The sequence below is a fragment of the Python bivittatus genome, unplaced genomic scaffold (genome assembly GCF_059951505.1).
Source record: "Python bivittatus isolate LINGU-HERP-01145 unplaced genomic scaffold, Pbiv_v1 ctg000020_np1212, whole genome shotgun sequence".
Taxonomy (NCBI): Eukaryota; Metazoa; Chordata; class Lepidosauria; order Squamata; family Pythonidae; genus Python; species Python bivittatus.
In genome coordinates this window covers 73,907,245-73,923,040 of record NW_028277030.1, presented here as the reverse complement: position 1 = coordinate 73,923,040, position 15,796 = coordinate 73,907,245, and the positions used below count along the sequence as shown (strand labels likewise).

Sequence of the window (15,796 nt, the reverse complement as noted above, 5' to 3'; positions counted from 1 at the left end):
TTGTATTTGCCGTTACTATCAGCATTTGATATACATACTCTATTGGATTTGCATCACTTTCAAAAATGATTAATAAGCATGTACTAGGGGGTCTGCATCATTACATTTTATACCAAATACTTACAAATCATCTCCATCTTGTTCCTTATTATTTTTGCCATATAGAACTTTGTTGTAAATATGATTTGTATTTGCATGTGTGCTTGCTAGAATAATAATGATCACCAGTGCTGGTAAACCTGCAATAAAATAAAACATAGCAATAGGATGTTTAATGAATGTATAATAACCCATCTGCTGTGAATGTAAACTGCAGATACAGACATACAGTCCACATCTCCATGAGTACACATGGATCTTCATCATGTAGATTTTTGTTTATCTTCTGTGGGATTGGGTTTACCTTCCACGGGGGAAGGAAGGGCTGAACTCTCTAGTCACTGTACTTATATGCTGCATGACCAAGAGGTGAAATTATTTCAAATTCTGCATTTTGACCTTTCAATCACCAGAAAGGAAGGATAGAGTGTAACAGTCCTATCTCTCTCAAACCTTTGAAATAAAGTGTATATGCTAAGTGAGGGACCCCCCCAGAAGATAAATGGTAGTAGCAGGAAGTACCAAGCTGCTATCTCAAAGCAGAAGCTGGACAAGTGCGTGAAGACCTTTGAAGTTTCTGGGAAAAGAGGTAGGACCTCCAGCCTTCCATCTTGTGAACCTCAGCCACCTGCTACACCATCTAATAGAGAAATTAATGCAACAGTAGCTTATCTGTTGCATTAATTTGCTTATTATCAATTATCAATATTTCTAAAACTATTGAACATCACTACACACACACACACACACAATGATTATCGATTTATGCCTATGTGGATTTGAGTTTTTTGATGTGAACAAAATTGTTAGCATTCATCTTTTTCCTACATTAATCTGTTTTCAAATACTCACTATAATTGTTAACTTTAAGCTGCAGTGTATGTACTACAGATAACAACAAATCTGCCATTTGGTAATGCATCACTGAGGTACATTAATGTAGCTCAGCTTGACTTGTATTTCTGTCCCATTTCAAATACCTCAAGAGAGAAATAGCTGAATAAAATAATAGTAAAAGGCTTTATATGTGATGCTGCACCGGTAAGGGCATATCTTAACTGGGACAAGCTGACTTTTTCTTTCTCTAGAATTCCTAATCCTCTCCAACTTCCCAGAGCAGAACACCTCTGGGGGTGAAATCTCTCTTCCTTAAAAGAAACAGCTTCATCCTCAACAAAACATCACTAGATTTCAGTTTCAGCATTTTGCTCTAAGTAGCTGCCGTGCATAAGAGTGGTCCTACATATGAGCAAGGGCAGGCAATAAAGATTAACCCACTCTTTTAAAGAGAAGGTAGTGATGATGTATTCTAGATACTAATTTCAACTGGTAACAAAGTGTATAAAAAAAATCTTCATTGGTGGACAGCACCATTTCTCTGCTAAACTGACAAATGCTGGACCACCTAAATTGTTCTTAAAATAATTTATTAGACTTCAGGGCACATTTAATGATTACATGTTATAGAAAATCACATTCCAACCCATCTGAATTCTGAGGAGTCAGCCCAATGTCAATAATGTGTGGGTTAACATTCCATTCTAGATTAGTGGTTGGTATTTTGTACAGTATCTCAAAATGGGTGTCAACAATGAAGATAGTTAAAATTATATGAAATCTACTTACAAATTAGATTATTGCTGTATTTGATGTTTACAGCTTTGTATTTCTTTCTATGAATTGTTGCATACAACAATTGTGTTCAAGCCCTCAAAGCTTTTTCCATAATTCAAAAATTTCAAATGTAAGGAGGAAAAAAAGTGAATAGGAGCTTTGTTTCATGAACTGTACGGTTATTTATCAGAATCACTATTCACTGCATGTTTTTATAAATAAAAGCTGTCCCTCCTTCCAACCTGAAAACAATTTTGAAATTAGGGCAGTGTTGAAGGAGTAGAACAGAAGTACTATATACAAATGATAACATACTTCAAAGAATACATTAATCAATATAATCTTCACAATGCATTCTTATGGGCAACATATTTATCAATTAATTCCTATATTTTCTTTAGTAATTTTTCCTTAGCTTTATAGAAGAAACAGTTACTACTGTGCTGCATTAGATTATAATGTATAAAGATTATGCTATGAAAATGCTCCTTGTAGCCATGAATATATACAGTATAACACAGAATAAAAACAACTGATACATAAAGTACATAAAGGGATAAACCCATCCCCTGCTTTCAGCTTCATTTCTTCTCCTTCTTGTATGAATGTAACTTCATCAGGCACTTTTTTATTTGTAAAACAAACCAAGCAAATGCTTCACTGAATGAAAACAAGGAATCCAGGGGAGGAATCACAGCATCCATGGCTGGAAATTGGTCTAATAAAAACTAGGATTATTCAGCCTAAGAATTCTAATTTTTTTGTCCAAGAACTGTTCAAAACTATTTATGAGATTATCACTTGGTCAAGCTCTTTAAATCAGCAATATTTATATCTGGAACATATGAATGCCTTAAAATTATATATTACACTACCCAATAAGTTCTAAGCAACCACTCCCTGGCACTTTATCAGTTTCCATAAATTAGTCAAATAAAATTATGTAAATACATTTAAAGGAAAGAGCTCACTTTTAGGAATAAAAATTAATTGAAATAAGAAATGAAATATATGAAATATTTAAAACTTTTAAGACTATAAATGTAGCCGTGTAGAATACCACAAACTGTTTGGGGAGAATCCTGCAACTTAAAAAAAGTATTAATTTAGACAAAAACAAGGGGGGAAAGGAGGAAGAAAAAAACCAGAAAAGCAAAATAATCCTCATACATTTACTGTACTTCTGTTGTAGCTCTGACTTCATTAAATTAATTAGAATGCTAATTTAAAAACAAAAACTGTAAAAACCTTACTTACCCCAACCAATGATGCAAAATTTTAATATGTATCGGCGAATGTAAGTATTGAACACTTTTACTAGAGCTATATACATATGAACAGCTTCCAGGGCCATCCAGGTGAAAGTCGCCAGAAGGAAGTAATGCAGGAGGGCTGCAATAGCAATGCAGAGGCCTTCTATGTCAAATGATGCAATCCAACCATCAAGGAGGAAGACCAGATTCAGGCAAAGCAAAGCTGTGCTCAAATTCATTAGGATTTTAGAAGGATAATCTCTTCGCAGTTTTCTGGTGATAAATGGATAGCAAATTATGATGTAGTCGAGTAAGAATTCCATCCCTTAAACATTCCTTTTTGACCTTTTTTTGAACCTTGGAATTATTTAGGCCATAACAGAACACACGGATAGGTGTACTCACGTCTACTGATAAAAGGTAAGTCCGTTAATAAACTTGTACACTTAACATTATATTGGATAGTATCCTGTGGTTGTCCCTTCTAAAATGCACAAACACAAAATTCTTACTCCTGAATGAATTTTTATCATTCAGAACATGATCCCAAAATCCATATGCAATCAATATACAATGTAATGTAATTCATAGCAGGGCCATTCCTATAGAACGTAGATGCTGACAATCCCTACAAAGGCATTGTGCTGTTCACAATTATTATAAATGATAAATAATTACTGTTATCATTTTTTCACAATTTTCTACTGTGAAAATAAGATATATAAATTTGCTTTTAAGTGGTATTTTTATTATCAGAGCAGATTGTTTTGTAATTTGAGTTTGATTCTATTTTTCCATAGATACCAGGATACTATTATCAGGAAAACAACTGTATGTCTGGATCCCTAAAACAACTGTAGGTATCACATGGACCTCTGTGTGTGTGTTCTATGGACATGTATGATAGACAGAGTAAGTTGGTAAGAGATGAATTTTAATACTGATATCCCAAATTCTTACCTGGTTCAGGAATTAAAAAAATATTTTGCCATTCTATTTATAGGCATCTGTTCTGGTTTGTTTGCAACATCAAAACAACATTCCTGCCACAAATAAAACTCATGTCTTATCTACTTGCTGATACAGCAGACTAAGGATCAGGGTTTACATTTATGAAATTTTATTGATTTCTCATAGTCACTGACAATAACCTGAACTTTGAATTTGATCTTGTTGCTCTCTCCACAGAATGATTTTGGGCAACACTGATTAGATTGAAAAGTATTACTGTAATGTAATTAAAAGTATTATTTAACAAATACTTACTCAAAAGCAATATATGTCAGAAGAGTTGCAGCAGAAAATATGGCAGATATTCCACAACCAATGTATGTTATGAAAGTGAGGACTCTGGTATTTCCAGGATCTATTTGTGAAGCTGTTCCTGGCAAATCCTATGCAGAAAAATGAACAAAGTATATAATCTGTTAGAAATACATTTCTGAAAACCCTGTTTATTTTCTCCTGTGACAACAACAAAGATGAAAGTCATAGGCAATGCTGACCAAAAACACCGCACTTGATATATTTAGTACTTCGCTGTCACAACTCTGGTTTCCTTCCTACAGTTCCTGAAGTCAGAGGGCATGTTGCATAACAGCTGGAATGAGCAGCGAACGCAAGCCATTATAGTTTATATCATTTCATCCTGTAGATCACAAAAAGTATTTAGTAGGTAATCCTTCCACTTGCAGTCTTCTATTTCCTCAGCATTCCTTAGAAGTCAGGATTTATTTTCTTTTATCAGTGGAATGCTGCTTTATAAAAAAGTCCAGAAAGTCTAACAGTCTTGTCATATATGACATTTTGCTGTGTGAAAATGTATTCCGGTGTTCTTTTATAGAGCCATTTGGGAACTTCAGTCTGAGTACTGTGTCACAGCTTGATAAAAATAAATGGAGCATTGGAAACATGTACGAGGAGATAAAAGACTTTAAAACTTGGATTTGTTCCTGGGCACGGGGGTCAGGAGGTTAGCTGGAGCCCATGAGATGTCATTTTCTTGTTGATTGGGTTTTGCCCTTGGCTGCCATTGTAGGCTTTTTATGTTGTTCTTTATTGATGCTTGTTTTGTAATGTGTTTATATGTGTGTTAGCTGCCCAGAGTCACCAAAGCAAGATGGGTGGCCATATAAATTGATTAAATGAATGAATGAGTAAAATGAGGATTGATATCCCAATGGTTTCAAGAATATTTTCTTACACATGTTCACCCGCTCAATTTACTTTCCCCCCAGCCAGGTCCCTAACATTTAATAGCACAGGTAAACATGAAACTGCAATCTTGTGGAGGCATCACAAAGGCTGAGGTAATTTCATGTGGGGAAAGGGGACTAAACAGCTTTCATTGCTATTTCTCAACTACAAAATTTCCCACCTCTGAAAAAGCTTTTCCTTAGTTAAAGCAGCTGATAGGATTTAAAAACATGCTGTTTGTTTGGGATTTGATAATGATGACACCCTTAGACTTTCCATTCATTCAGATTTGAGTGAATTCAGATTCATTACAGTGCAAGGATAGGCAGACTGTAGTTTCTGTGTATAGGGTCACTTTCCAAGTGATTTACCTTTCTCAGAACAACTCAGTGTCAACCTGCTTGTGACAGTGGCCATACAAAAATGCTTCTTATAGCACAATCACATTCATACCTATTTATACTGAAGTCCCACTGAGCTCCAGGGGCTTTTACCCTAGGCATTTATGTATAGTCTTTCAGCATTAAGCATTTCTGAGAAAACAGTGAAATAGGATAATGACAGCATCTGAAGTTAGCGATGTTAACTCTGCTGAAAGAGACAGAAAGTGTACTGTACTATAAAGCACACAGCCACTAAAGAGGTGAAAACATCCATCTGGTGAGGGGCACCCCTGCCTCATGATGTCTTATCTGCAGCTGTAGGTTGGAAAGGTTCATACATTTCTGCACAGAAATAATCCTGGAAGTGTTATTAGGATAATGAAGTAAAAGAACTGGCCAGAAAATATTAAAGTTTTCAGATTGGAATGCTGCCAGGATTCTAAAGACTTTCCCCTCTCTTCATTTCTGAAACCCTTACAAAAGTTCTCACAGCAGGAGAAAGGACACATTGAATTTATCTCAAGGAATGCTCTCCTTTCTGAAAAATATGAGGAAGCAGAACAGAACAATCTTGAGAAGGAAATAAAAAAGGCTGCCACATTACTAGGCCCATGGAAACCATATATTAAACTTTGTGGCTGTGATGTACTATAAATCATAGGAGGGAAGCGTGATGGAAGGAGTGGGGAAAAAACTCATTCTCACCCTGTAACTTGATATTTCAAACCTAACTTACATTAAAAAAAATAATTTAAACCAGTTAAATCAAATCTTGTGTACCTGCTTAACTTTTGTCCTAGACAGAAGATCACAGAAATATCTTGGGGATTGTCAATATCAAGAAGACAAGCTGAAATGGTTGTCTAAACGTTATCATATGTTTTTAAGAAACTCAATATTTAACACAGTTGCTATTTCTTTGGCTTGCCTAAAGATGGTTCAACAGGGCAAGAATTAACCGGGGCGGGGGGGAGGGGAAGGAAAAGAGCCAGATAAATTCCAGAAAAAATGGAAGTTATTTTCCTAAGACAGGAACAGAAGTACAATTCTTATAGCAGATTCTCACTCTGGACCACAATATGTAAGAATATGCAAAAGAGCTGTGTGTAGTCCTCTGTGTTGCATAATTAACTGTATGCATAGGGCTCAAAGCAGGATAAGTGAAAGCACATGATATTTCTATCAACACTAAACACTGTGGATGAGGATGTGTTTCCCATATGGTTTCCTGTGTAGATAACATTAGGTGACATATCCTCATCTAAGGCCTAATACCATGCTGTGGTGTCAAGAATACTAAAATTCAGGGCAAAAGAATAAAAATGTTTCATGAAATGTTTGGTATGTTCAGAAACAGCTCATTTAACTAAAATTATAAAAGTACCTCAAGGAAGTAAGCAAATGTCACAAATGAATAAGACTGGCACTTACCATCAATACACCAAAGTGTGTCAGATGACTGCAGAGACAGATAGTCTCATTCTCATTTGACTCTGCAAGTGCATAGCAGCCTGTATCATTCCATCCACCTTGGCCTCCTAGAATAATCAATGAAGAAAGACTGTTCTTCTTCATCATCATCATCACCCCCCCCTTTTTGTATGTTTCCTGTGTGTTTCATATGTACAACATATGAAAACAGTATACAAGAATTATTAAAAAAAATACAATAATGCAATATAAAACAACCATAATGCAAGCAAAAATGAACACAGTGAAAGACGCAGGTAACAAATGATGAAGATCAAGCATTAAAGTACACGGAAATAGGAAGTTTTTCAACAATTACTTAAAGTCTTAAAAAGATAGCCCAGTAAATCTTTGTAAGAAGGATACTATATTTCTTTATCCTGATGGTACCAAAGAAAAGACTGCATCTCAACCCCCCATTTTATCAATCCTGTTTAAAGGAAGACCACGAACAGAGATGGAGATTTTAATTTTGGCAGGGGGAAGTCTAACATATCTTAATGTTTAAGTTGAGGGTACTAAACTATAGTGGTTTATTCTCTGCTTTACCACAGGTTGGGTGACTAGAACAAAGATGATGGAATGATTAAATACACTGTAGGTTTAACAAGCCAACTGTGCAGGGGTGTCTACAGTGACAGTCAATAATGTCAAAATGGCAGGTGTGACTGGGTGACTGAAGCATTGCCATTTTTATGTGTGATACTTGAGATGCACTTTAAAAAGGGGTGAGGCTTCAGTTGCTTGGTTGTGCTTCCCATTTTGACTGTCACTGAAGATGCTTCTACAACTCTGTGATAGCAAGGTGGGCAACAAGCTAATTTAAAGCCCTGAGCAGCTTTCCTCAATGGATCATAGTATGCTTCTATTTATTCTAAATGGAGGGGTTCATAAACTGTTCACGACTGCTATGACATGATTACTAAATACTTTCAGCAAAATGTTGCTTATATTATCAACCCTTCTAGTCTGGCTACACAAAGGCAGACCAAAAAATTATGGGATGAAGATTATCTGTGACCTGAGGATATAGACAAAGGATATGAACAACCAGGTTCCATCTGTTTTGTCCTTTGTCCTTCATAATGCACCTCTCAGTACTCGAAGTAGCTCCTCCAGCTGGTATTTGGTAGAGGCTGCTGGCCTAAAAAAGGTCTTTATTCCCAACATATCAGAAACTAGAAAATAATGTAAAATCTAACCTGTGCTCACTTGGATGTATCTTAAGACTTTCAACAACTGCCCTCCATCAACACCCTTTTTCATTACTCTAGAAAACCAAATATCTGGATGGGAGAAGTTGCTTAGTTGTAATCACTTTCCAGTCTATTTTCTGATTCCAGAGTTTGGCCTGAACTGCAATAGGATTACCAGACAATTCAATGGGCAAATCCCAAATAAACATATGGAAAGTATTCATCTATAATGGATAGTTGGATTATATTAAAGGGTTCTCCACTTGAGGGAGGCTCAGTGCTGGTGTTAGTCCAAACTTCTTTTAGACTTTACCTCTTGTATAATTATTACTAAGTTTGAATGTGACTGTGAATTCTGTCTTACTGCTTAGTAGATAAAAAGATTTCAGAAAATTCCCTATATTTTCCATATCAAAGAAGAGGGAAAAAAAAAAATCAAACTTACTGTTCTTGTTCATATCCCAAAAGACACAAGTAGCATTAGGAGCCTTCTAAAATTTAAACAAGCAAAATAAAGAAACCAAATTGCGTCTCCATTAAGTCCATGAATTAAAAGGCAACTTCTTCTAAAATATTACTAATTAAGCACAGCAAGCTAATTCTCCAACTACATTTCTTTCAACTTATTGTTCTAATCTTGTAAGCTGAGATAAATGACTAAAGAACAAATTAGATACAATCTTAAATGAGCCTTTTCAATTAAAAATGCAAACTTTTGAACATGCATATAAACATGGATGGTTGGTTAACTACTGGGACCAAAACAGACATGGTGGTGAAATTTAACCCTTTTTTTCTGTAATGCCATCCTGAAGAAAATCCATTTTTCTGACGTTAGTATTTGTTTAGTGAGGAAATCATTTGTTTGAAAAACATGCTCCTTTTTCTAAGATTATATCCTTTGTAATTTTGTGGCTGCCTCAAAACAGTAGAATTAAACTCTTAGTCCCATAACAAAGAGCTAAAGTGACTGCAAATGTAGAAAGCACTTGCAGGTATTAATTGGTGACTGTGGATTAGGGAATGTACCCTCTCTAGCAATAGCCAATTGTCCTTGAAAATGTTCCTGTATCTCAGGCCACTTTCCTCCCATATAGTGACTTCTTGTTTACATGAAAGCCCCTGACTGGTATTCCTGTTTTGCTTTGTAGCTTCTCAGCAAAGAAAAGCAGTGAGAGCTCCTGTAATGGCCAGTCTGCTCTTCCCTTTCCCTAGTTCCTCCCATTAACAGTCATGAAAAGGCAGAGACATCACGGGTTGCCTGAAACACCTCAATGATTCGTGCACATTCAACTGGAATCTGCACACAGCCTCTCTTATTTGGGAAGAAAAACAAATGCTAACATGTTTAAGGAACTTTTACTTACAGTTCACATGTTTTCTTGAACAAGCACCCATGCAGCTATCACAAACAACAGAGTTTTTTGTGGGACAGAAGTGTATGGAGAAAACAAAGTTTCTGATCTATGTTTAACTTATTTTAAGAGTTACCCTATAACTTTATGAACAGTATTTTCAACTCACAAAGGGCAGGAAATTTCACCTTCACTTTTTGTCTCCCAGATTTCTGATTTCAGGGTTGTTTTTGGAGACAAAAAAACCTGGGGCCACAAAAAATAATTCAGAGGTTGCTCAATATATGTGTATTTTGTAGAGGCATTTCTGTTTCTAAAAGCTACTTTTTTCCCCCTCCTGCTCAGTACAGACAAATGAATTATTTTCCTACTCTAACTTAATTAATTATATTTTAAACAAAAGCTGAAAATCTCTTACCTGAATGTTGTCATGTTTAAATGTATGCTTAATTGTAATTTTCACAGCTTCCTTGAGATCACGGATAGTGGTATTCCCCACGCTGCATGCTACCACATAACTGGTTAAGTTGCCACGAGCTCCTGTATCCTTTAGGATATTAATTTAAAGATTTATAGAAAAATGTGGTTTTGTAAGCCCCCACAATAGTAACAAGAGTTCACAAATTTCTCCACATCACCAGAATAAATATTGCCAGTACATAATGTTTAATATTACCTGATTATAAGAACATCCTGTTTATTATTTTAAGAGGTTGCATTTCCTCCCAGAAATGTGCTATTTCCCTTACTACTGCAATGTATAGTGTTATAAGGAAAGCTTTACACTCATTCTGAGAAAATGTTTCCCTTTCAGCATTTGTTTGAGGCAAACCTGAGTTAATCCACAAACAAAGCTGACTGATATCTAATGACATGATTAGATTACTTCCCAATCTAAGAATGGAATAGCTTTCTTACCATAATAACAAAACTTCTCTACAGAAAGGAGATCATACTTATTTCTAGCTGTACTTATAATACTCCTTTACACACTACATATTATGAAACATCCAAAAGATAATGGACATACAGTTTTCAAATCCTGCCCCCCCAATATCCTGGTGTGTTTTCACAAACTGCCTATCTATTCACTCATCCAATTATTTCAGTATACCTCTTCACATAAGCCATGGTTTAACCCTGATTTGCATTCTAAATTGGGACTGCACAAGGACAATGTTACTTTAAAAATGGAAATAGGTGCTTCCAGTCTTTTACTCATTATGTCTTTTGATAAAGAGATGGAAAAGAAAAAAATCCTGTGGCTTGTTAATACCAATACATAAAATATTAATGTTTAATGCATGAGTGGGGAAACTTTTCACTCTAGTGTTGCACTCCCTCAAAGATAGTATGTTGAAATTCTCTGTTAGTGGAACATAAGCTAAAAACTCTATGAGAACACACCCAAACTGGGCAAAGCTATCTGTTCCCTCTCCATTTATGTCCAACATTAAACAGTCCAGACATGGTATTATACTTTATAAATCATATGGGATAGGAAGCAAACATCTCTGCTCTTGTACCAGTGCCTCCTTTTTAGTTCTCCCTTAGGCCTGGCAGGGAGAAACTTTGAAGATAATTGTAATGGTATGTGGGAATGGCCTTGGGAGAATGGGCCAAGAGATGCTGCCTAGGGAACAGTCAGGTAAGAGACAGCATAGCCCACAGATGGATAGCAGGCAGGGCAAGAGGCTTAGAAGAGACCCTAATTTCTCAGGCTGTAAAGGAGACAGGAGGAGAATTGTAGTTTCAGACTTGCAAGATTCTGTTAATGTAGCTTTACAATAAAGTAGAATTAGCTCATCTGCTTGTGTTTCCTGTCTGTTCTACCTAGTAAGGCTGACAATAATCTAGTTCCTGTCAAACTAGGACAGTTCAGAAGACCAGAATATCTTCACCTGCCTCTGTTTCTGCATGACTACATATGGATCATCCACTGGTTCTTAAACTGCCTTCCCCCTCTGGAAGCTTAAGAATGCTCCCTCATTATATTTCATTAGGATGATATCACAACATAGTTTCCAATTACAATATGCCTCTGATTTTTTTGTCCACTGTAAATTTCTCTGTTGTAAAGGCATTTTGAAATGTACAGACTAAGAACTCTACACATTGCTGAGTGTATTTAAAAGACAGTGGCTGGTCATGGTGATTTGCCAAGTTACATTATCTTTAATTACTAGCTACCATTCTGATAAAAAACATGTAATACATGCCAGCACAACGTGGATAATCTGGAGGTCATTAGAAAAGACTTGCAGGAAACAAACTGTTGAAAAACAACGCTTCTTTCTGGAACTTTGCTTTAATATAATATAAAAAGATATTTTGCTGAAAGTTTTCTAAAACTCAGGACTTCTTATAGGAGGAAGAAATGGTGGACTGAAGACAGCTCCATGAAGAACAAAGAGCCAGTAAGTAGACCAGCTGTTTGAACCTCTCTGGACAAAGAGAAGATGGGAGATCGCCCACAAGTGCTCCAGACAGTTACTCTTTTTTTCTTTCTTTCTATTTTTCTACCTTTCTTTTATTTTGCATTAGTTTTTATTATTGTAATTATAATCTTTAATAAAATTACTTGAAAAGAAAGGACTTCTTATATGTACAAGGAAGAAAACAGAGCAGGCACAATTATTGTACCTACCAAATCTTGTACTTACGAACAAATGCTCACATTTAAACTGAATTTATTAGCATCCGAACTCTATTTTAAATAAAACAGATAATCATATTCCAAGCCCATGTATCACTTATTCCCACTGCATATAGAAGCTCTATTGTATGAATATTTGGAATATGTACTGTTGACCTCCACATGCTCCTTATAAAATCTTGAGGCAGATTAATATTACATATTATTTGAACACTTTCCCCAAATTAAATGTAAATGTTTATTTATGAAGGCATTGCTACCCTGCTTTTCAGGCCATATTGCACCATAAGAGAGTTTGCAAAAACAAAAAGAAAAAGAAAAAACCCCCCAGCAAAATTAACCAAACACAGAGTGGAATAATAATGTTTTCAAAATTCTTTTAAAAACCAGAAATAAAGAGGTCCATATGTATTTCACTGGGGAATACGTTCCAAGGCTGTGAGGCAATTGGGAAGAGTATTCTTCCTACCCGTCAGTGCATTATTCAACATGAGAGCAGGACCTCTTTGGTAGATCACAGAACTCGAGAAAGCTCATAGAGATAACAACAGTATAACGAGGAAGTGTTTACATTCCCTTTTCAAATCCTGTAGTTCTGGTATTCTTTGGTCCCTCTACAACTGTGCATTTTACAAGTTTTTTTAAACTTTCCAAATAAAATATCAAGATTTGTTTTTTAAATACCAAGGTTAAAAATAAGAATAAACCAGGGACAAAAATAAAAGCAAATGGAAAGAAAAAGAAAAAGAGCGGCTATTGATATTTTTAAAAACTTGCCCTTTAATTTCATCAGGCAATTCACATCACATTTAAATTGGTTTTTACAGTAGAAAGGTTCTGTTAATATAGTTGCCGATCTATTGTAAAAGCCTTCAAAAGTTTTTATCAGATAATGAACACATGGAGATAAAATGAATGTCATCCTATTAGCCCTCTCCCTAAATTTATATAGTGTCTGAATAGGGTCATAAAAACTGTAACATCTCACCAAAATTATAAAGAGAAACTTCGGTATTCCTATATTTTTCATGTGATCATTAAAGTGAGTGGAGCACATTGATGCTTACCTGGAAGAGTCCATTTTTATTGAAAAAAGTGAACTGAGCCCTGGATATAGCTTCACGTTCTTCTTGATTTAAATTCCTTAACAAACTTGGAGGCAAAGTAATAGTAGCAAGGGAATTTTCTTGATTTTTATCAAAATCAATCTAAAACAGAAATATGAAAAAAATTCTATCAACATAAAAATAGAAAGTATTTTCCATGCTGAATGAGGGAATATATAATTTGATATGAATTCATAATTATTTAGTTAATAACAAGTTTTAGCCCTTCCTTGGGGTTATGGAAATAAATTAATATTTATTTTGCTTAGGTTTATAAGATTATGCCCTTATAAGAAAAATTTAAAATCTTCTCTATTAATCTTAAATATCAAATTATATTTAATATTGTTTATTTTTACAAGATCAACATTAATGTTAATTCACTGGAAAATATTTTCATTTAGCAATTTGGTCTAGTGGTTAAGACACCAGGCTAGAAAGCAGGAGACTGTGAGGTCTAGTCCTGACTTAGGCATGAAAGCCAGTGGGGTGATTTTGGGCCAGTCACTCTCAGCCCAACTCACCTCACAGGGTTGTTGTGGGGAAAATAGGAGGCGGAACGAGTATTAGGCATATTTGCCACCTTGAGTTAATTATAAAAATAATAAAGGTGGGATAAAAAAAAACAACACTATATATAATTCATATCCTACAAGATCAACTTCTCATTTCTTCCCAGCTGTTGTTTACATAATTTAATGTGTGGACAGTAGTGTTAAGCATGTTTTGGTTCTCATTCATTGAGAAGTCAATCATTAAGAGAGCCTGTCTCCCTCCCAGTGAAGCAACAACTAACAGTTGGAATGGGACCTTGAGCCCACCCTCAAGAGCTTCTCACTGCTCAACTCAGAAATGTAAGTCATGATGGATTAAATTAGACTCCTTTCAGAATGGGGCACATTGGCACAGATTCTCTTGAGATATAATGTTTAATAAAGTATAGTAGTAGTTTTCAAATTCTAGTATCTTGTGTCAGTCTCTTTATTTGATTTGCTGTTGAAAGTTCATGGAACAGTACATGACTGCATAGGCTAGCTCAAAACCCTGACCAGGTAGGACACAGCCCCAAAGCCTTAAATCAGAGATGGATCACATTCTTCAACCTGGAGACAGCACACTGCTTATGTGCCCTGCTGGGAACCACAAACAGCGTGGCCAGTGATATCATAACTTCTTCAGAGAGGGTTGGACTAAACTGCTTAGGCTCTGTGATGTATATTGTGACAAAAGGTTCCTTCCCATACACATATCAGCTGCATTTGCTACCAAACCCCCCATAACTGCTTAAAACACCTTTGTAAGAAAACATTCACAGCAAGCTGAATTGACCCTGTGTGGCGACTGGTAGAAGAATCAGTCAAGAACCTGTGGCCCGGTAAATCAAATTGTTTCTATTCTATGCCATAGCTCATTCCATATCTCTATTCTATTCCCTATCTCAAAGACAGTATGGCTAGCATGCTGACCTGGTAGAAGGGATAAATAATAATAATGTCATATCGATGGGTTTCTCTGAAACATTTCCACTGTATCTGCCTTTTTCTTTGTCTTGTCTTTGCAGTGCAGTGGGCCAAAGGCATATAAGCTCTGGTTCTGCTTTTGCTTATGGCTGTTCAGCAAAGTGTTGATGCTTTGCTGGGAGCCCAGTATATACTGTTTATTCATTGGATGCAAATAAAACTATGTTGTATCTTCAGAGTGATTTGGTTGCTTTAGGTGAGCCAGGTTTTGACCATAACAATATTTAGGGGCTTAAAGCATCCATTTGCCCTTAAACAACCCTGTGGGAAAAACCTAGCAGATATTTTTGGGGGTAGGGGATGGTAACAATTTTTAAGGAGTAAAATGAGTGCTTTACCTTGCAAGACATCCATTTTGGCCTTTAGAAACTCTCCCTCCTATGAACATCTGGCCTCACTTTGAGGGGTACTGGAGGCCAGAAATGGAATGGGAAGCACATGTGGCTTACCAAGTATGTGTTGCTCATCCCTGCCTTAAATTGACAAACTCAACATAAAACACTGAGTTGAGTCAATGGAATTCCTGTCAATATAACCTGCTTGAAAATAAGCTTAAATGCTTATCGGTAAATGTACTTGGTATACCTGAAAATCTGAAGCATTGCTCTGGGGACCAACACTGAAGGAAGATCCACTGAATAAAGATGAATTCAAGGATGAAACTCCAAGTGCTAAGTTTCGGGTTGAGATGCTCATGGAGGGACCTGTAAACTGAATCTTCAATGCCAAGGCATCGATTGTCTTTATAGCTCTAAAATCAAGCATATATATAAAATTCATTAAAATAATGAGAATAAAAACATTTTGAGTCTAAAGAACCCTTTGCATATATTAGAGGATATTACTTTGGCATCGATTTACCTAACTATAAAGAAAAATTAAACTGCAAAATATTCAGATATTGGTGAGCATATTCTACTGACGCACAGCTCCCTTCAGCTAGTCACC

General features: G+C 35.8%; 1 protein-coding gene across 3 annotated transcripts in view; it reads right to left on the bottom strand.

Annotated features, from left to right (window-relative positions):
• ADGRG6 (adhesion G protein-coupled receptor G6) overlaps window positions 1–15,796 on the bottom strand; it is a 107,623-nt gene that overhangs the window by 16,358 nt on the left and 75,469 nt on the right. For all 3 annotated transcript variants that reach the window (XM_088141559.1, XM_088141562.1, XM_088141566.1), the window contains 8 exons: window positions 15,434–15,599; window positions 13,290–13,430; window positions 9,985–10,113; window positions 8,657–8,702; window positions 6,977–7,083; window positions 4,233–4,360; window positions 2,971–3,239; window positions 125–239 (listed from right to left, as the gene is read on the bottom strand). In XM_088141559.1, coding sequence (XP_087997685.1) covers window positions 125–239; window positions 2,971–3,239; window positions 4,233–4,360; window positions 6,977–7,083; window positions 8,657–8,702; window positions 9,985–10,113; window positions 13,290–13,430; window positions 15,434–15,599 — 1,101 coding nt within the window. The remainder of the gene's footprint in view (window positions 1–124; window positions 240–2,970; window positions 3,240–4,232; window positions 4,361–6,976; window positions 7,084–8,656; window positions 8,703–9,984; window positions 10,114–13,289; window positions 13,431–15,433; window positions 15,600–15,796) is intronic.